Consider the following 21,123-nt stretch of genomic DNA (forward strand, 5'->3'; position numbering starts at 1 on the left):
AAAATCTGAAAAATTGGGGGAATTTTTTTAAACAAAACAATCCAGAAATCCTTATGACTACCCAAAATTAATAATAAGGAAAATCCAAAGTGAACAAAACAAACTAAGTTTCTAAACTCAGAAGCTCTCCACACATCCTGTTAATAGCCATATCTTGTCCTTGGGCATCACAGAAACCAAAAGAACGAGGCAGTCTTTGAAATACGTATGAATGTGATTTTTCACTTAAGCAAAGTACTGAACTGACCTCAGGATAAATAGTATTTATGGTAAGTACACTGGGGTTTGCAAAAGCTGAGCAAAAACCGAGGACAACGTATACAGTGCTGAGGTCATTGCATTTCTACACTGAACTAAAATTAAATTTAATGTCTTGGCAGAAAACAAACATTTGCATTGGAAAAATGGCTAATTTAGGTCCCACTGCCCTGCTACTACAAGCATAACAATCCTTTCTTTGTGTAACTTCTGCCTCCGATCTAATAAACTGCTGCTAAATAGCCTTCATTCATTAGAAACCTGCTCCACCTACGTGTGCGCTAAACACTGTGTGGAAATGCTTCGCACTCAGACTTTCCACACCTGGGGTCCCCTCGAGTGGGAGCGAACAGTTCGGCACATACAAGACTCCCACTGTTGATGGCGGTGTCACAGGTGGCAAAAGCCACAGGCTGAGCCTGAGAGCTGCAGTTTCTTACGATGCGGTCGAAGTTCCCAGCCCAACCTTACACACACAGGAATGTGAATAAGAACCTGCCCACTTGTGTAATCAAACCAGGGAGCCAGGAGGGCTCATGTGATACACTCCCCTTCTCTCTCCCTCCACATTCTACAGGTAAAGAAACCATTCCTTATGTCTTCCTCTTCCCCCTTGCAAATGTTCAGTAAACAAGTCCTGAATGAATGAATAGGTGGATGGATGAATGGTGTTTTCACTAGAGCACACACATAAACTGGACATCACCTCCGTCAGCACTCTAACAGCAGTGATATCTGTGTGATTGTTTGGTTCCAGCTTATGGTGCACATTCATATCCCTGCTTTGGCTGCCGGGGGACAAACACTGGTGTGCAGCCGAGTGAATCAAAATGACGAGGGCCGCAGAAGCTACCTCGAGCCTTCCCGAGCTCATCAGCCAGGCTCTAGAGAAGCGTGTCTCTGTAGGATTTCCAGGTTTGTGTATGAGTTCGTCCACAGTCATCAAACACTCTGACAGAGTCTCAGGGTGCTACCACGAATGGCCAGACAGAGTAGGTGGACGTCAGCAAGTCGAGAGCTTATTCCAGCTGATTGGACGCAGGTGTGGAGTCAGCAGCCTCCACCTTCCATTGCCTGTGAGCTGTTCGGACTCTAATTACCACCAGAATTTCCCAGAAGAGAGCAGACGGCCGACCCTTCAGTGATCAGGGGACTTTGTTTCAGAAGGTGGGCCTGGGTGTTGGTCCCTGCCTAGAAGACAGAGGCTGGGAACCCAAGATCTTTCCCACTGACCCTATGCCCAGCACCACCATCTCATTGCGGTCCGCGGTTCAGAGATCACAGCTTACCGATACCTAAGGAGACACGCGCTCATGGGAGCTGAGAACTGCACTCGGTCTTGGGAAGGCTGAACCGTGACCTTCACTTTATAGCAATGCAGGCCACAAGCATCAGGTAACCTGGGCCCAAAGCACCTGAACTTAAAGCCAGACCGAGAGAGAAGAAGTTCCCTCTGATGCCATCGTCAGCAAAGCCCAGGTGGCCACGCTGGGGCTGAGCATGATCGGGACACCCCCCATATCATCCAATAAGGAAACCGTTAGGATCACAGGAAACTCAATGTCAGGTATCATGTCTGAAGCTTTTCAGCCCAAAAGCACTTTAATAACCACTAAAAACAGCACACTGGATGCAGATTCGTAAGGCGGCTGATTTCTTCACCTACTTTCTCCAAAGAAATGAACAACAGTACAGTCATGTCCTCAGTAACCTGAAGGTGGAATCCCAGAACTTTTTAATAAATGGGATAACCTTACTTTTAGTCAAAGTGACTGGGTTTGAATTATCTAGAAAGTTAACAAGAACAAAACGCTCATTAAGGTGCCATCCTGTCGGGGGACCAGCCATGCCTTAGAAGCTCCTGTGTTAAAAACTATTTAAAAAGAAAAGAGAGAATCGATTCTTTCCTGAGAGCTGGTTACTTAGAATTATAACCTCCCCTTTTCTGACATCCTCACAGCACGCCCTTTGCAGTTCGGGGTCCTAAGTAGGAAACGTCACTCTGATACCCCCATCTACACCTGAGGCTCCATCCACTCGGGGAGGGAGGTGCCCACGGCTGTACTCACTTGTCTCTTGGAAACTCCCATTTCGGGTCTTCCGGTAGCTCGTACTCAGAGACCCCCGCCAGCATGGGGGTGTCTGCTGTGGACGAGAGGCGTGTTGTTATCCTCACCAGCGGGGTGTTGGAGTTCATGGAGGAGCTGGACTCAGCAGAAACCTGGATACAAAACACAAAGACGCAGATGTAATCCTGGCTCCACCTGAGAAGGCTGGATGCCGGCCAGAGCCCAGCCAGACGGTCAGCTCTTAGGAAGGAACACAAGCGGGGGTTGGCCGAAGTCACACACGGAAGACCAAAAGCACCGGATTCCAACTCTTCTGCCCTCCCATCTACGCCGGACAAACTCATCCAAGGTACGTGTTCCTAAGCCCAGGCTTTCAAACACCTGTACACAGAGCTGGGTCAAAACATGCCTGCTCTCTGTCCTGATTCTGTAAGACATCACTCAGGACTAGAGACAGCCCCACAGGCTTCGCTATTGCCCCTGGTACTACCTGTGCTGGAGCCCCAGATACTCAATCTCCCCGGGGACCACTGATTGCGGAATTCCATAAAAGCCTTTGGACGATACAGCTCCAAGAACCAACTCCAAGCAGGATTTGAATGTGAAAGGCACTCCGGCAGCTCCCAGTGCCTCCTTGTTCAAGGTCAACTGAGACCCAGGCACAGGGTGGGGGCCCTGCTTCTCCACAGTCCTTCCGGGAACTGGTGGATATCCAACCCACTGAGTGAAAAATCGACGGCCTCTTGTCAACTTCGGTTTCGGAAACTAGTGGACTGGACACGTGGGACGAAGAGTCAAGGGAAAGAAAAGTACATCTTTGTTCACAACCACCCAGGAAAGCTGCTCTCACACCCGGCGGCTCGCGGGGGCTTCGCCGAGGAGTCTCGCTCACCCTTACCCATCCCAGTCTGTGCCTGGGAACACGGTCATTTCTCGAATACACCGCCGCCCCTGGGCTGGTTCCTATGAAGACTAACGTGTGCAGAGCCCACCATGTGGAGGGCCACCTCTGAGGATCCCTGCACAGTTTGGGCCAATCCCGGGCCACCTGCACACCACCTGACTGTAAACCCTGAATGGGACTTTGGCCCAAGAGAGTTGGAACATGGGGTTGACCAGGACCCGTCAAAGCAGCTCACCTGCCCACCTTGGGTCTGTGCCCGGCACGATGGCCAAGGTCAACCAGCCTCCCCAACTGCGCCTACAAACCCCATTTAACACAAGGAGCAAAGACTGAGTGCAGACAAGCAAACTGATGATGAACTTTCCCAAGGTGGAGCCCGGACCCTTCTCAGACACCTGTCCTTCCCGGCGAACACCGCACTATTCGGAAAACCTTGATTCTCTCCTTCGTAAACCCAGGCTGCCATTAATGGAAACCTGAAATGATGACCGAGAATACACGGGGGAATCATTTTACAAATAGGAGGACACCAGTTTGAGTACTAAAATCAAGAGTTGAGGGAGAGGTTGGAATACGTCTACTTCAGAACTTTGTGGGCCATTCACATTTTACTACCATGCGTACAACTCTTTCATGTTTTCTAAAAAGTAGTTTTTTAAGGAAAATGTTTTTTAGACTAATCAAGATCTGAACTGAGGAATGTCTCCAGGGGGAAGAAAAGGAGGAGCGTATGCTTAAAATATACTGGATTCCCAAGTGGGTTAAAAACATCAAGGTCATGGTTTTCATCTCTGCCCTGTGCACCAGGCAGAGCTTTGTGGCACCTCTGATCCCTGCCTGGGGACACTGCGGTGACGGCTCCCAGCTGAGCCACCAGCCCACGCGTGTCCTCTGGTAACTGTGAATGGGACACTGCGTCGGGTGACAGCATCCTGACCAATGGCATCCATGGGTCTGCCTGTCGGGGACCCCACCCCAGTTCTGACTCTTGGGAACTTGAGACCAGCCCTTCAGGAAGTCTCTTCACCACCCTAAAGCTCGAGATTCCTCGCCTGTTTACAGGGAAGTGAGCCATTTTCCCCACACAGCAACTGTGGGGTGAAATGCAGTCACACCGCCGGTGGTTAGTGCTGAGCCTGGCTCTGGCTAAGAGCTGTGTTAACATTTGCTGCCAACATCACAATCACTTTTCTTAGCACCTTTGTAGAAGCACGTGCTGCCCAGATTCAAGGGTCTGTATAATGGTACCTCCCTCTGGGGGACCTGGAGCATCTAGAACCCGGGCCTGTTCTGTGAGATGCCGTCACACTGTGCACCATGGGGAGGAAAGAAGGCCCACTGGCCTGGCAGGTGGCTACAGAACGGGCCACACCTTGCTGGGCTGGGAGCTGAGGCCCTCTGCTCCCAGCTAGGGAAGGCAGGGGCTCCAGCGAATGAGAGAGCAAACCCAGGAGCCAGGGGACACAGGACCTGGGAACGGTCCCAGTACAGAAGCAAAGGTGGACCATCAGGAGGTCCTAATAACATGGCTCGGAGGGAGCACAGAGAAGCTGAATATTTGGTGGCAAGTTTACTGCTCTGCAGCAGGCCTAGGACCCCAAAGGAGTCTTTGCCCACAACCCCCCTGGCAAGAGTTCCCACACATACATCTCTTCCCCCCAACCGTGGGTCTCAACAGGGCTTTTCCATGGAAGTCTGTAATGGAAAACCTTTACAAACGCAGTTGCCGTCATTATTATTAAAATTTAAAAATCGTGTTTACGGAAAGGATTACTTATGGAGATTTTGTTCAGAGTAAGTATACAGGTGTACATTCAATGAAAAAAATCTGGAAAAAGCTTCTGTAACACACACACCCAGAAACAAGGGGGAAGAGGTAAGAAAACGCCCCAAGTATCAGAAACTACAGAATTCAATCACCCTGTCTACGGAGGTAGATCTTGATTTCACCTCCATGCATTTTCACTGTGCTTTTAAAACCCCCTCGGGGGCTGTAAAGTACAACCGGCTCTCTCTTCACCCCTGCGAACCGCAGCGCATGCGCAGGTCCAGCCAGCAGGTCCAGCCAGCAGGAGGTTCTCCCACGGCTCGGCATCTCGTCTTGCCGCCGCCGCGGCATCTTCCCTCCGCACCGGGGCCCCTCGAGGAGTTCCCGAATCCCTTGACTGATTTGGCACTATCCGATGATCACTTTCTTTTCTTTTTCTCTTGCACAAAGTCATCATCTTCCCTGTCAGATACTCTTTTTCAATTCCAGGGTTTCCTGTTTATCTAATTTAAAAATATTCCATTGGTGGTGATAATGAAGTTATTTATAAACAACAAACGCTAACACTCTGAAACAAACTGTCTTCCCACTCCCAGATCCCGGCTGGCACTTGCTCAGCATGCATTTCAGGCTCACCTTGGCTCCTTTGCTTTCCGGAACCTCTTTACCATGCGCCATAAATCAAGCTTTTAACTAAGTGTGCTTTTTGTGTATTTCCACAGTACATATGGGAGATTAAGCAAGGAAGTGGGTTTTTTTTTTGCTTTTCTTTTCTTTTTAAAGGGCCACCAAGAAACTGTGTTACCTCTTTGTACTAGATCAGAAAGAGCAGCCAGCAGGGACCTCGCTGAGGTCCAGCAGAAGCAGAGATGCCAGGGAGAGGGGTGATGAATGTTTGTGTATTTACCCCCGAGGACTGACCAATGTCCCCAGACCCCACTGGCCACAGAAACTCGACTCAGGCTGGAGATCCAAGTTCCCCAACAAGAATGTAAGGCTCTGGACTATACGTGTTTCCCCTGAGCCCTGCCCACCACTCCCCTGCCCCAGCCAAACAAACCAAAGGCTCTCCCCACTTTCAGCCAGGTGACTGACATAAAGGTTCAAGGAGTCACTGGGCTTGGATGTCTCCCCGCTCTCACAAAATGTAGGTGATTAAATAGTTCACCAGACACTGGCTTTTCTCTGTTCCTGGGTCTCTGCCTCGTCCAGGACCCACAGTGAACCTATCAGAGTGATGGCTCCCATGTGCTAGGCAGACTGGCTTTTCCTAGAAGATCACATCAGCCAAACTCCAGGTCAATTCTTAGTCAAGTTCTTTCCAAGGCCGAGAGCACAGCCTCCTGGGGGCCAGGCAGGGCGAGGCGCCCACAGGAAAGGCCAGATTCCCAGTGAAGCCATCCATGACCACGCTCATTACCTGAATGTTTTCTGGAGCCGGCGAGCTTTCATTAGACCATTTGATCGACTGAAATACAGGACATGGTCCGAGATCACGACATTTAGTTGCTAAGCCGTAAATGAGCTTCTAGAAGTAAAACGGCCCCTCACGGAACTTGGTGTATTTAATAACCATTAACACACAACCCTAAGAACTGGCTCCTGAATCACATGCGCTGACCCCGCTTCACCTTGGTCCTACTCCTGATGCCCTTGGGAATGTACTACTGGCCTCAAGTGATTTGTTATAAAACATGACCTTGATTGCCCTTGAGTCTTCCCTGGTTTTCAACCTACTGTATCAGCAACCAAAAGGTGACACTGAAGTCTGGGGGACAAAAAAAATACCTAAAGCCCCTTCTGAGACGCCAATGCCCTGCACGCATGCGTGTGTCTCCTCCCCCCGCAGATGGGTTTCTCTGTCCGTGGAGACAGTTCAGTCTCTGCCCCGCCCTATGGAAACCTCTGGCCCCAGAGAAAGACCCTGTGGTACCCACTGAAAAACCAATGCAACGGACCCAGCCCACCACATGCCTTCTGCACAAAGGCCTCCAGGTCCCTTGCACCCCCCATAACCCCCTAACTGATTTGCGTGAAACATGGAAAGTGAAGCCCTGTCTCTAACCCATGGATGTGCAGGGGCTGCTTTGCAAGGGCCACGCTGCCCACTTGCAGCCCACACCCGGCCGGCTCTTGCTGGGCCCCTGCCCATGCCAGTGGCGAAGGGGAGGGGGCAGAGGCACGAGTAGCTGGAGCCCCAGCACTGCCTGTGGGTTCACAGAAAGCTGCCACGTGCCACCCCGCACCCCACCAAAAAGTTGTTTCTTTCTCCAAGTGCCATAGGCCATTGAGGGTTTCAAAAAGCCCATGGTGACTGGGAAATGATCACAAGGAATCTCTTCCTTGATAATGAAGAAAAAGACTTTTGACAAAGAATAAACTGAAATGTCTGTCCCGGTGAATTCAGTGCAGATTAGTAAATGCCAAGAAGGAAAAACTCACAATGGAATCAAGGAAAAAAGAAAATTCTCTTGTTGTGAAAACAATTAACTGACTGAGTTGAGTGAAATGCTGTCTGCTGCGTGTCGGGGAGGGGCGCGGGTCAGGGCCAAGAAGATGGAATTCAGACTCCGCCACAAACGCCCAGAACACAGCCTGTGTGATGGGGGGCGGGGGTGGGCAAACGCGGCAAGACAAGCCGCCTCATCGATGTCTAGGGACAAGCCATCCTCAAGGCATCTGATTACAGGCTCACCTGTCGCCAGGTTAAGGTACGCTTGGCATCCCGGTGGTATTTTCTCTTTCATCAACGCATCTGCCGGCCTTTCTGGGGATTTCAATCCAGCCACAGTCCAATAACCTCTTTTATCCAGATACCCGATAGGCATCTCCCTCTCTCCACCAAAGGGACCGTGCTTACTGACCGAGTGCTCTTTGTGAGGAGTCGCGCATCCCATGTGGACACACAGGAGGGGCCGAGATGTGCTCCCCCAAACACAAGGACCCCCCCAGAGGTGTGCTCCTCTGGGGGACCGGAATCTGCCCACTTTCCTCTGCTTTGCGCATAGGACCTGATCCCACTGAGACATGAGCAGTTATGTTTCAAACGGATCCTCCACCGCCCCATAACCTCGAAGCTCTTGGCGAAGGTCCCAGGCCACGTCCTCACATGGAGCCCGGGAGAGACCAAGCACTTGGAGAGTCGTGACGCAAAAAGGCAGGAGGGAGGGAGAAAGCAGGGAGGGGAACCCTCAGCTTCCGTGGGGGGGTGGCAAAGTGACCGACTGAGGTGGAGACAGACATGACACAAGGCCCGGGGTTGGGTCAAGGGGATCTGAAGGGCATCTGCCTCTTTTACACTAAGCAAAAAGGAGAGCATTTTGACAGAGGCAGGGAAAAAATGATAAAATAATTGAGACAGTGGTCTGGCTCCACCGCTCACAGGTTTCCTCCTGAAGGCAGCCTTTTCCCGTTAGGAGACGATACTGGTACAGATGGGCACACCCCTCCTCTTTCTACCTGCAAGGCCAGGGCTCGTGATGATGGCTATCAGAATGGCCCAGCGGCCACCAGAAAGGGAAGGGTGGACAGGGGCACCATGACCACTGGCCATGCTGACGGCCCCTCAGGACTGAACTCTCCCAGAGTGAGGCAAGGGGCCCCTCACTGCATTCCTGGCCTCAGGAGAGACAGAGGTGTCGTTTTAAAAACGATGGCATTCCTGGCTGTGGGGGGCTCCCCGGGGACCCCTTTCCCCTCCTCCTTAACACAACTTGAGCATCGCCTGCACCTGACCCACACTCCAAGGGCTGCCCTCCGCTCCCACGGAGAAAGACCTGCTCGAAACTTGGCTTCAGAGAAGTCAACAAGGGCCCATTCAGCCCAGAGTCTGCGCCGGGGTTGAGAACAGCCAGCTCCGTGCCAGAACTGCCACTGCCCGTCTGGTCCCTCATCCTGCGTAATGCCTCGTCCAAAAGACGGCATGGCCACCTCAAGTCCCAGGAGGGGCAGGGCTGGGGTGAACCCAGTTTCTCCAAGTCCACTGCAGAATCACCTGGTCTTGCATAAAATGCAGATTCCTGGCTGAGACGAAAGACCCTACAATTTTATCAATCACCCTGTAAGTTCTACCGAAATAAACCACTGAATCAGAGCCAGTGTGTTAGCCATTTTACTTGCTGATTAAAAAAAAAAAGAATGGAAAAGAAAGACCTTTATCGGAACCAAGTTCCAAATTGTTTTGTAAACACTTTGCTTTCACATCTTTCGCTTCCACCCTCCTGGACAGGGAGCAGAGACCGTATTTCCTGCCCCATCGCCTTCACAGGGCTTTGTCTCCGGCACAGGTCCAGACTCAGTATCTTCCTCCATCTCCGCAAAGCAAAGTCGAACCAGTCTGGAGGCACATATAAGCGAAAAGGAACCACCAAAGCCCAAGCAGGAGGTTGCTGACAAATCTGCTGCCTGTTCAGTACAGGAATCAGCCCAGCGCCAAACTGCAGCCACGCTTGTAGGTGACCAACAACCTAATTAATACACGCATCCAGTTCGATTTTAAGAATCAGAGCAGTGGAGCCAAAATTCAGTTTGGGGCACAGGTTTCTGACCTTGACTTAAAAAGAAATAAGTCAAACAAACAAACAAAAACCTTGAGTCCTTCCCTTTCCAACTAGTGACATAAACCTGTCTCAAAAACAAACAAACAAACAAGCAAACAAGCATTAGATCACAGGGGACACAAGTGGCCATGCTTCACAGAGACGCTGCTCTTAAGTCTCATCAAACACACAAGCCCCTGCCTCTGTGTTATTCCCAGTCCTGCTGATTCGCCCTCCGAATCTCACACCCCTGCGCTTTCCTGCCCTGGCAACTTGACTCCACCGACCCAGCTGAAGTGTCAGTGCTTGACTCTCCCAGCTCCGCTCCAAACACTAATCGATCAGATGGTCACAAGAAAGCACGTTGGAACCGCTCACTCCATGAAGCTCCAAGATGCAGGGGGCATCAAAGCACAGGGACAGACCCAAGAGCTGGCTGGGGCGTGCGGGAGGAGTAAATTTCTTCAAACTCTTTATCTACTTTCTGTTACCTGTCTCCGCAAGGGGATGCGCTTGGTGAGCTTGTGCACGGCCGGCTGGCTGCTGAAGTCCGGCTTCTTGGTGGTGGTCTTCATCCGGCACACAATGACGATCACCACCATGCAGGCGATTAAGAAGACCCCTATGCAGTAAATGGCTATCTCCAGGTAGTCTGGGGAGGCTGGGATCTCCTTTTCTCTGACAGGCGCTAGATTGCAGGTCACAGGGGTGGAACAGAGAAGCAGGCCACAGAGTTAGGACGCCGGGTGGGTGCATCCTGGCACAACTGAAGGAATTGGACAGTAATGAGCATTCCCCCAAGGACAGGCTTCCTGACAACTCAGTGCTAGGAGCACAGGCCTGGGCTGGCCGTGTGCCGCTCCACAGTGAAGATGGACGACCCGGGGCTCCTCGCTCCGCCCCCAGGGCCCAGGCGGCCACTGTCTACAGCCTTGGAGGGCCTCTGCGTCCCAGGGATAGGGATGGGTCAGCTGCCACCGGGCACAAAGGGCAGACAGACTAGGAGACCACAGACATTGGGCAGAATAGGACAGCCAGCCACACCCACAATAACGGACTGTGTTCCACACTGGTCCCTGAGCAGACCACATTCTTAAATGTGAACAATGTCCACTTTGTTCCCGAAGGGACAGGCTGGTTTACCAGAGATGAACACAGTTCCATACGACATAAAATATTCATCTAGAGGTTGGCCCCCAAAAGTGTCCAATTCTTTAATAAACAAATGCATTCATTTCATGTGAAGACGGAATTGCTTATAATATAGAATCGTTATGTTTGCACTGTAAGTGGTAATATTTCTTAATACCTATTAAAATTTTTGTGTATCTGGTTATACTGATACATCTCAACTTCTAAAGAAAAAATAGACATGGTATTACATGTGAGTAAAATTACTCAAGTTAGCACATTCTTACATCAACTTCCAATAAAGTCTTCTCCCTCCTTAGTCCTCAATGGTCAATCTATATAAGCAGTGAATGTCCAAACAGTATTTTTCTCAAACTGCATTCTTAGTTAACGGGCTGGTACTGTCGGGCAGACACCCTGGCGAAGGAGTGCCAACCAGGCACCTGCAGGACGCAGTACAGCCAGTAAAAGCAAGTAAGAGGCATCTCACTGTCTCAAAGCAGATACTCACATGGCAGATTCATGACAAGACAAAAAAATAGATGCAATGGTATTATTTAAAGCTTACACGTCTTATTCAGAACAATGCTTGCAAGACAGTCAAAACTTTTAGCAGCACAGCACAAAATAAAATGATCCATTTACTTTTACGACATATAAAATAAGCATGCAGGTAGGTACCGTACTCTAAAAATAAGGCATTCATGACTGGAGGGCAACATAAGGAGCTAGCGTACCACAGTCTAAGCAGTTTCACAATGGCAATGACAGAGAGGCAGGTACATCAAAGCAGACAGTGATTTGCAAGAATGTTTGACCAGGATGGAGATATCGGTTAAAGATTCAGACAGCAGCAATATTTAGGCAACAGGGCTTCACTGATGTTGATTTCTCTGCAGGGCAGAAATAACATCAAGCCCAAGAAGGCAAGCGCATGCCCTGCAGCACAAGCAAACTGACAGCCCGTTCTATTGCCACATGCAGCAAGCCACCAATTCCCAAGGTAGGTACCACACTGCTTCTGTACACCCTACACCTGGGAGAGTCTCTCCCAGGGCACCTCGACATCCATCTGACTATTTACATCTCACTAAAAATGGAAAGTGGAGTAAAAATACATAGGGCAGTTTAGCAAAATGGAATTTGAAATGCGCAAAGATTACTTTGAAGTTTACAAAGTAATTTCAACTTCTTAAGAGAACTGGGGATGGGCGAATTTAGACATTGACTCAGTGACTCACTGAAAATACGAGGTCCCTTTGGGTTTTCAGGGTGACATTTTGTTCCATCATAAATGGGAGTATGGGGTCACATTGTAACTGAATTTCCAAGGCAACATTTCTATCCCTAGGGGATGGTTTTAAACATTTTTTAAAATCTTTATGCAAGGATAAAAGGGGCCATTTCTGAGAACAGAAGCTGTGTTAATTTTACGGCAATCAACCAAGAAAAGGAAAAAAAACCATGGAGAGAAAGAGCAGTATATACCTGGCAGAACTGTCAACCATGCAGAGTGAAAGGATATCCCAATAGAATTACCCGCCAAGCACGTATATTCCCCAGCATCCTCAAAAGTTACATTCCGAATATAGAGAACCTCAATTTCTTTGTCCGTGGTATTAACACCGGCAGCCTAGAAAACAAGGGAAGCAAGAGACACAGCTAGAGGACACAGGAATGATTGTGGAGGGGGCCACGGAACCACGAGGCGTCGCACCAGGGGCTCCGGTGGGTGCTGGCCGCGGGCAGATTCCGATCGCAGCCCATCCACAAAGCCCACAACCGAAAGACACTGAGCGACACGGAGCAGCTTCACCTGCACAGGCCCGTCACCACACCAGCTTTACCACCTAGATAGGCATGCAATCAAACACATGGAAAAATCAGCCCACAGAGATGTGTTCGCTGGGCCGTGGCTTTGCTCTGCTTTGGACTTGGGGTGGCTTTCCAGAAGTAGAGCACCCCAAAGTCCACGTTGGGTCCTGGCTCTTTGGGCTGCAGACTCCCACCCTGAGAAAAAGATGGGCCTGCTGCAGTAACTGTGTTGTCAAAATCCAGCAGGGGAGTCCTGGTGGACCCCCTGCACACCCCTCTGGCCCCGTGGGCACCGGCCAGGGTAGGAGGCCGCCGTGGTTACCAGGCTCCAGTTACTTTTATTCCTGGGTAACCACCGCAACAGGTGCTGCGTTGAAACAAAATGCAAGAAGGCTCGATCTTGGTGCCCAAGGAACTGAGCTTTCTTCCTCCTTTTTTTGAACGTCAGCACTTGAGCATGATCATGACAAACTAAGAAAGTGGACCTGCTGCCTTCCATACCTTCGGCTGCACGTCCATTAAGTGGACTACCCCCAAATCGGAGACGGCAAGGTCAAAGGCAGCATCTGATCAGTTATCAGTTACAAAGCCAAGGAAACGATGCCTTGTCGGACCATGCCAGCATTTCTCTAAAACCTGGGGGCACGAGGCGGCACGAGTTCTGCTGAGGTGAAACAGCACAGACTCAAGAGGCACGCAGGCGAGTGCTTCAAATGGCGTTTACGGGCAGTAATGATGGGAACTGTGTGGCCCAAACACGATGTACTGGAAGGAATGACTTAAACACTGGGTGGGGGTGGGCAGAGGGTAACCTCTAGAAGAGATTAGAGCAAGCACTTGGAACATCGTGGGCATTTTTCCATGGCGGCTGGCCGTACACCAGCTGCATCACCAAAGGAAGATTATGATGAATATACCAAGTCCACAGAGTCATCCTACAAGCTGCCTGCAGTCTCCCAAAGCACCAAGTCTTTCCAGCTTCTATATCCAGCCTTCTTATTAAAAAAACAAAAACAAAAAACCAAAAAACAAAAACGTTGTTACCTTGCTGTTTGGGCAGGACAGTGAGCCAGGCAGACTGGTTGGCCTGCCCTATATAATTGGAGACCTTACATATATACTCCCCCGCGTCGGCCTCAGTCACATTGAACAGAGCCAGCACTTCTGCATTGGAACTATTTATCCCCGAGTGCTGGAACAGACACAGAGAACAATATAACGGCCAACCAGGAAGGACTTTGCCCTGTCTAGGGTCCCACCACCAACACACCACAAGAAAACAACTTCCATTATGTGTCGACAGCAGTATGGAAGGGCTACGGGTTTCAGAAGAACGATGTGAGTTAACGGTGGACAACAGAAGCAACCCGGTGGAGAGGGGTGAAAGGCTGTGATTGACACCTAGAAGGGGTTAGCAGTCCCCCGAGTTAGTCACCTTCTCCCCCCACTCTTTGCACCCTGAATGTTCTCAGCTGCAGAGAACACCTTGTGAGTGGAGCGTTGTTAGTTGAACCACCTATGGTTTTATTGGAAAGCTGTTCTTTCTAGGGTCTTCTCAATGAGCGACTCAATGTGGGAGACAAGTGTGGGAGAGGCCTAAGACGTGGTACAGGCTTAGCTTGCTATCACCATCCTCAACAGCAAGACAGATCTAAAAAATAAAGAGGCTGATGCTGTTAAAACCGGGACTTGCGAGGAACGAGTAAGAAATGCAAGGAGACGTTCTCCTTGTGTGACATTTCATAGGTTCACAACCACCTTCTAAAGTGTCTAAATAGCATGTGAATGAATTTCAATGGTTAAGGGATTTCTTTGAAAAGGAAAATCTACATTGTTTCTAAAAGGTGGCTATGAACATTTGATCCTAATGTCACATTAAAGGAAAAAAAACATCAGCATTTGCAATAAACATCAGTCCTACGCCTGGAGTTTACAAAGTTCTTTCTGGCCACTCCCTCCTGTTTACCCTGCAGGCTAGCCCTGGAGGGGAGACCATAATCACAATCCCCACTTTTATAGATGGGCAGCTGAGCCTGCACATCTCCCCAAAGCTCTCAGGGCTGACAAATAACTGAACTATTCTGACCCCAACTCCAGCAGTCCCCTCCACCACCCTGAAGCTCCCTTCTGAATTTCTACTAGCAAGCCTCATGATCTCTGACTTCCCCAACACACTCTATGCTGGCCGGTCAAACAAAAGGGTTGTCATCTCTCAAATTCAACAGGAAATTGAGGAACCCGTGACCCAACCCTTTCGGGAGACCCCCCTCCGTCAGGGGTCCCTTCGGCTCCAGAAAGTGCTCACCTTCAGAACCTTGAGATAGGGCAGCCCATCAGGCCCATATTTACTGCCATTCTTTTCCACGTGTTTGATCCACTGAATGTGGGGCTGGGCATCACTGTAAACTTTGCAGACGAACTCCACGTCCCCTCCAACCACGGTGGAGGCATTGGCAGGCAGTCCGGCTTGGAGGATAGGCCGGTGTGGTGATCGCTCTGGAGGACAGAGGGAGGAGAGGGGAAGTGGGGGTGGGGGTGGGGTGAATAAATAAGCTGTGTTGTCCAGAAGGCTGTTTGTGAACTCAAGCCAAAAAGGTCTGGAGTCTGCTGGCTGACTCCTTTGAAATAACACGGCCACCCAACGCAAAACAAAAAAAAATGACTTCAAAGGAAACTGTGAGAGAGCGACCCTAGTATAAAGAGCACTTATTTAGAAAACTGAGGAAAGAACGTATTATATCTCAATTGTTGGTAGCCCAAGGTCACCTAATGAGCAAGGGAAAAAATTTTATTTTGACAATCCAGAAAAGAATGGCAGGGGTACCGGTACCTCTCCACTCACGCTGTTGGGGAAAATATCAGAAACTCACCTTGACCATACGCTTAACATCACCAGCAAGAGACAAGACTTACTTTAATTAACATCACCCCGAATACCAAAAGTGGCTCCTATACACACATGGCTCCCAATACATTTCTAAGATGCTCTGAGATGACGTTTATCACTTGTGTTAAAAAAAAAAACACTAAAAGCTAAAGCCCAAGGTTATGAATAGACCAAAGGAACAACGGTTTTCTGTCTTTGCTGTGCAATTTGCTCTATTCATTCTTTTTTTCCCCTCCAGTCACTTCCTTGATAAATATTAAGTGTTACTGTGTGCCAAGTGCTAGATGCACGAGTAAGCAGTCCTTGGTTTATTCAGATGTGGCACCGAATGAAATGCATAAAGAGACACCAGTTCCCAAGTCCCGGCAGGCAGCGCTGCAGACAGGCTTGAAGGAGGCCCCATGCGGGCCGGGCTGGCGGCTGCTTCTCACCCTTGGTTGTCTGACACCTCTCTCTCCCCACCCCCTTCTTTGGAAAGCCTCTCCACAAGGCATACCAGCTCTAGTCTTACATCTACAAAGGTCCCTCTCTGATGTACAGGTGGCCTCTGTGGAAATCCTGGTGCTGAGTCCTGCTGCGAGGAGCCCCTGCTACGAGAGCCCCTAAAATCAGGGCTCCCAAGGACCAAGTGCCAGACCAGACAGCTGTGCGACCTGGCCCACAAGGCACCCTCACTACAAACTAACAGGAAGCTTCCCGCGTGGCAGCGGGGTCAACAGCCAACCAACCAACCCAACTGACCATCCACGTTCACACACATCAGCCCATCCCCACACACCTGCAGGTACCAGCCTCCCTCCTTCTCTTCCTTGCCAGGGAGTGGGTACCACTGCCTTTAACCTCCACTTCAAAAACCTCCAGGGGAAGTGAAGAGATCTTCCCCCGGCCAACACACCAAGGTTGTCTCCCCGCTGCACCTGGCCTCCCCGTGTACTGGCCTGGGAACAGCGACTCTGAGTGATAGATATCTAAGCCTTTCTAGGTTGGAGCCTTTCAGATTAAAATGTCACTCAGTGGAATTTGTTGGACAAGAGCCAGACCATATGCAAATTGATTTTACTGCATAAGCCTGTTGCTGGTCTTTAAAAACTTAAAAAAAAAAAAAAAAGGAAAAGAAAAGGCTCTTGCATTCCAGAATCTCCCATCACTTCGCAGATGCCTACCTACATTTTCACATTAAAAAGATAAGGATCGAAGAGCCCTGGAAGTGTCATTCATTTGCCCCAATACCATCGCCTGGATAAGCTGAACGAAGAACCCAGAAGGTGAGACTCCTACATCTTGCAGGCAGCAAGTTGCAGAGCTGGGATCCCTTCAAACATCACCAGAAACTCTCACGCTTTGGCGAACACAGCATCCCAGGAATGAGCCGCCATGAGCCTCCTGGTCAGGCCTGGGGAGACGGGCTGGCTTAGGGCTGGCAGGGACGGAGGTCCACGTCCACCCTGGCTCACCCCATCCACGTGAGAATCACAGAGGTTAAGAACATACACACCCTCCTTCTCCCAAGACACTAAGCAGCATGAGGGGGGCTGTCCCCTGGGCTGGATACTGCCAGCCAAGTGGACAAACTATGCCTCTGTACCTGTGAAATAGGCGGGTGGCTTACGCCTTCCCACAGAGAAGTGAATTTGAGGTCCCCATCCACCCTCTGGCCCCGTTTTCCACTTTCGTGCCACGTGTTTGCGTGCTCAAATACAAATATTTACAGTAGACCTAAATATTTATCCTTAGAAACAAAGGCACTATAAAATCTTAAATGTCATAAGCCAGATCAACGGAATTTCAAACCACATCGTCTTTCTTAAACATACTTGTTTCGAACAGATCTTTTCACAAGCAAACACTGTGCATGTAATACCGAGTCACGATGCCCCGTGAACAATGGGCGCTTTCATCCGGCCCAATGCCCCAGCCTGAGCCAGCCCTCAGCAGGGTGTTGAGTCGCTGGGGCAGCCCTGACAGGGCCCGCTACAGGGCCGCAGTCTTGTTCCACTTGTGCTCACCGTGTTGCTGAGCTCTAGTTATTAAGTTATTGCTATTCGAGCTATGTGAAGAGGGAAAAAAAAAACTTTGCGATGGTTTAATGCTGTTGCATTTGCAAATTACAGCACACCCGAATGCTGCCTGCTTGCAGTCTTGAATTCATCCTTTCAAACTGTCTCACCTGCTACAAAATAACCTCTGAACCCCTGTCCTCCCCCCTCAGCCCTTTCTCACTTCGGGTACAGAAACTGTAAGGGGGATCCCTCTGTAATCGAAACCTTACACCGTCTTCCAAAACTTATTACAGCTGCCTTCGGTATAAAATGAAACCTTAGAGAATGTTATTTAAAATGTTTTTAAAAAGTCAGTAGGCCTCATGTTTCGTTTCTCCACATCAGGCTTTGATTTCCGTTGCAACCTTATTCTCTGCCCTGAACATCTTGGAAAAGGTCCCAGGTGCCAGCTTCTGCGGAGCACGGAGCTCCTCTTCCCAAAATCCTCCAGCACTGGCTCTTCCTCCGTGTCCATCAGACCGTTCAGAACAGCCATCAGCGGTAGGGGATGACAGCACCTGGACTCCCATTTTAGCTTCCAAAAAACTGGGGTGAACGTGGGGTGCAGCCAGCATCTGGGGGAGCTGGCTGGGCAGCAGGTCCTGCGGAGGCGGGCAGAGCGGCGGCACCCGTGGCTGGGGGCGCGAAGGTCCTCCAACAGCTAAGGTGCCTCCCAGAACCTCACAAGGCCCTGGGCAAACTGAACCCCTCAGGCTTGCCATGCTTGGGGGCAGCAGGCTGATAGAAAAAAACTGGTCAATGAATTATACCTCTGGGTGAGAGAATCAAACCCGGAGCCTGCTCATCTCTGGTGCTTCCGTGTGATAACAAAAATCCCATCTTTCTCCACCAGGATTTACAGTTTTGGGCAAGGTTCTCCTACAGCACGCTTAACTCTCAGCTATTATAGAAAACACATTTTTCTTTTTACAGGGGAGTGAAATAAATATATGGCAAACAGAGAAGCTGATGTCTTGACTGCAGTTTTTAAAAACATACACTCTGAGTCCTGCAGGTTGCAGATGCATGGTCCCTGGACCAAGGAGGATGGGAGCCGTTGAAGCAGTGATTCTAAGGGCCCTGCGTGAATTCCAAACTGAGACAGAGTGGAAAGCAGCCTGAAGGGCGCGGCCGCTGCCCATGGGACAGTTGGCTGCACGGCTGGAATGAGGTTCCACCAAATAAATGCGTAGTAAACACAGACTGAGTGCTGGAAAAAAATTCTCTCCCCCGCGTCCTCTCACCCCCTTTTGTCAAGTGCTCCAAATGAATCCACTTTGCTAAAGCAGAAGCCCAGCTGCTTAGAGTCTACATATCAAGACCTACTCTCTCAAGTCCTGCTGAGAGAGAGAGAGAGAGAGAGAGAGGTGGAGAAAAATTCCTGAGTGACAAAGAATAAATCATTGTTAATTGACCATTGAAACTTTACGACATGCCAGTCCTCCTCTGGACATAACATGTTTGCTCATAAGAGATCTACAACTTTTGCTCTGACACAGCAAAGGCCATAAAAAAATGTCCAGCGAGCAGAGAGGCCTCATGTCCACAGGTCCCAGGGTCAGAAGGAGAACCGGGTTCTTAAATTACACCTGTAAATTAATCCAGCCGAGTCGCTGCTTTCCCAGCACACACCGTTCCTCTTAACTATCTCTCCCCAAACAGGGAAGTGGTGCTGGCCACAAAGAGCCATTTCAAAGCTGTCTGTCTGGCAGGAAAACTCCGAGAGGCTGGAGTCACACCGAGTGCCCAGTATCGATCAGGTAACAGCCAGTCTCCTGCTCTTGGACACCCATTCATTCAAGGGGCTCGGAGAACTTGGCCCGCCCTGTCTTTAAATTAAAACCAAAATTTAATTACCCTTCCTCTAAAAGAGTGGTTTCTTAGCAACTCCAAGGGGCTGCAATTTGGAGGATAAGTGAGAACCACCAAGAATTCTTTTTCTAAAGCCTCTAAAGCCCAGCGGTTTTTTTTCCCCTTCTCCAGAGTACAAGGTGGTTGCTTTTGTTGCACAAAAAATACACTAAACGAGTTAGCAGGAGGCATGGCTTTTAGGAGCGGCCCCTCACAGCCCTCTGAAGTTTGAGGATCCCGGGAACCTGCTAAAGACCTCCTGCTAACTACAATTAGTAGAATGAGTTCATTGCCTTATCAAGCCTCTGCCCTCTGCACTCAAACCAGACAGGCTAATCTAGCTGGGCTCTGAGTTTGGCTTTCCCTAAACCTTCTCCAGCCTCTAGAGACTGGCACCAAAGGAGGCCAGAACAAAAAACGATCAGGAGAAAAAGATGAAGTTAGGATATAGGATGAGGAGGAGCCCCAGCTTTCAGAAATGAGTCAAAGTACCCACCCAGAGATTTCTGGCTTGTCACCTTCTAGAACACACGAGTGGGTTGGGATGCTGAGCACCTGCATTTTTGTTTTTTGTTTGTTTGTTTGTTTTTTGTTTTAAGGAAAAGGGCATTTTTGTAGCAACTGACTGGTTTGCTGGTCTTTCTCCATCCTAGGCTTGGTCTCATCTTCTTCCTGCCTGGACACCTGATTCTGGAAAGTCTTGTGGAATTGACCTGGGAGTCCAGCTGCCTCCAACACACAGGTGTTTCAGCACGGAGAGCAAAGTCTGAGAAACGCACTGGTCTGGAGCACCTGGAAGTGTCCTCCCTCGGACACTGAAGTCCCTCAGTGACTTATGGAGGCTGCACCCTGTGAAATGCTAGAAGCCAAACACTGCTGATTCCTTTGTGCTTGCTCAATGAGGCAGGGCGTCGGGAAAGCCACAGCCGGGAAGCAAAGTGCCTTCCCTCATTAATGTCATAGGCTGTATTATTTGGCTGGGGGCTGAGTGGCTTCTTCCAGTTGGGTATCAATTTAGGTCCTCTTGGGCAAATTATAGGGGCACGGCTGTGTGTTATTTACACCCCAAAGGTCTGCGATGCCCTGAGTGCTGTGCCTTCAAAAAGTTAAACTGGAGCTGCAGACTCTTTGGTGACCACACAGTTACTACGCCAAACCCAGGTTCAAAGATGCCCTTCCTTTGTGGATGAGCGGAAGCTCTGGGGATAGAGAGTGTGGATGGCCACACAGTCACGTGAATGTCCTTAACACCACTGAACTGTACACTTGAAAATGGTTAAAACGGAACATTTTATATCAGGAACATATACCTTTATATTAGGTACATTCTGCCATAAAAGTAATTTTTAAAAAGACAGAGAGAGACAGCCCTGCCCGGCGAGGCTCAGTTGGTTGAGCACTGCCCTGCACAGTGAAAGGTCGCTGGTTCAACTCCCAGTCAGGGCACTTGCCTAGGCTGCAGACCAGGTCCCCATCAGGGCACATGGGAGACGCAACCAACTGATGTTCCTCCCCCTTACTCCCTTCCTTCCCTGTCTCTAAGTATTAAAAAAAATCTTTAAAAAAGAGAGAGAGAGACATGGCAAAGGTGACAAATACGCACCACAGAGTGAGCAAGATATATTCCTAGGGTCACGGCAAACCTGCCCTCCCAATTAGTTAAGTGTATTTACATTGTCCAGTTTACCAAATGAGAGCGTGCTCTCCCCGACACCAGGTCCCTCCCTATATTGTGCTTGGTTTTCCCTGATGTAAAACTCAGGAGGTGGTGGCCGCAGGCTCCCACCTGAGGAGATGAGGCAAACACAGCTGAGGGTGGCGACCTGGGGGGCTGCCTGCCAGAGCCTCAGCCCCCCTACCACC

The 21,123-nt window shown here is 49.8% G+C and overlaps 1 protein-coding gene across 12 annotated transcripts in view; it reads right to left on the reverse strand.

The window, feature by feature from the left end:
* The window catches only part of FGFR2 (fibroblast growth factor receptor 2), a 97,425-nt gene that overhangs the window by 19,042 nt on the left and 57,260 nt on the right, over nt 1–21,123 (reverse strand). For 5 of the 12 annotated variants that reach the window (XM_053668412.1, XM_053668410.1, XM_053668404.1 and 2 more), the window contains 4 exons: nt 14,789–14,979; nt 13,528–13,675; nt 10,022–10,225; nt 2,328–2,478 (listed from right to left, as the gene is read on the reverse strand). In XM_053668412.1, coding sequence (XP_053524387.1) covers nt 2,328–2,478; nt 10,022–10,225; nt 13,528–13,675; nt 14,789–14,979 — 694 coding nt within the window. Of the gene's footprint in view, nt 1–2,327; nt 2,480–10,021; nt 10,226–12,156; nt 12,302–13,527; nt 13,676–14,788; nt 14,980–21,123 lie in introns of all 12 variants that reach the window. The other 7 variants (XM_053668414.1, XM_053668411.1, XM_053668405.1 and 4 more) reach the window with 4 other exon arrangements.

Source organism: Artibeus jamaicensis, unplaced genomic scaffold, assembly GCF_021234435.1.
Source record: "Artibeus jamaicensis isolate MK-2021 breed Jamaican fruit bat unplaced genomic scaffold, CSHL_Jam_final contig_490, whole genome shotgun sequence".
Taxonomy (NCBI): Eukaryota; Metazoa; Chordata; class Mammalia; order Chiroptera; family Phyllostomidae; genus Artibeus; species Artibeus jamaicensis.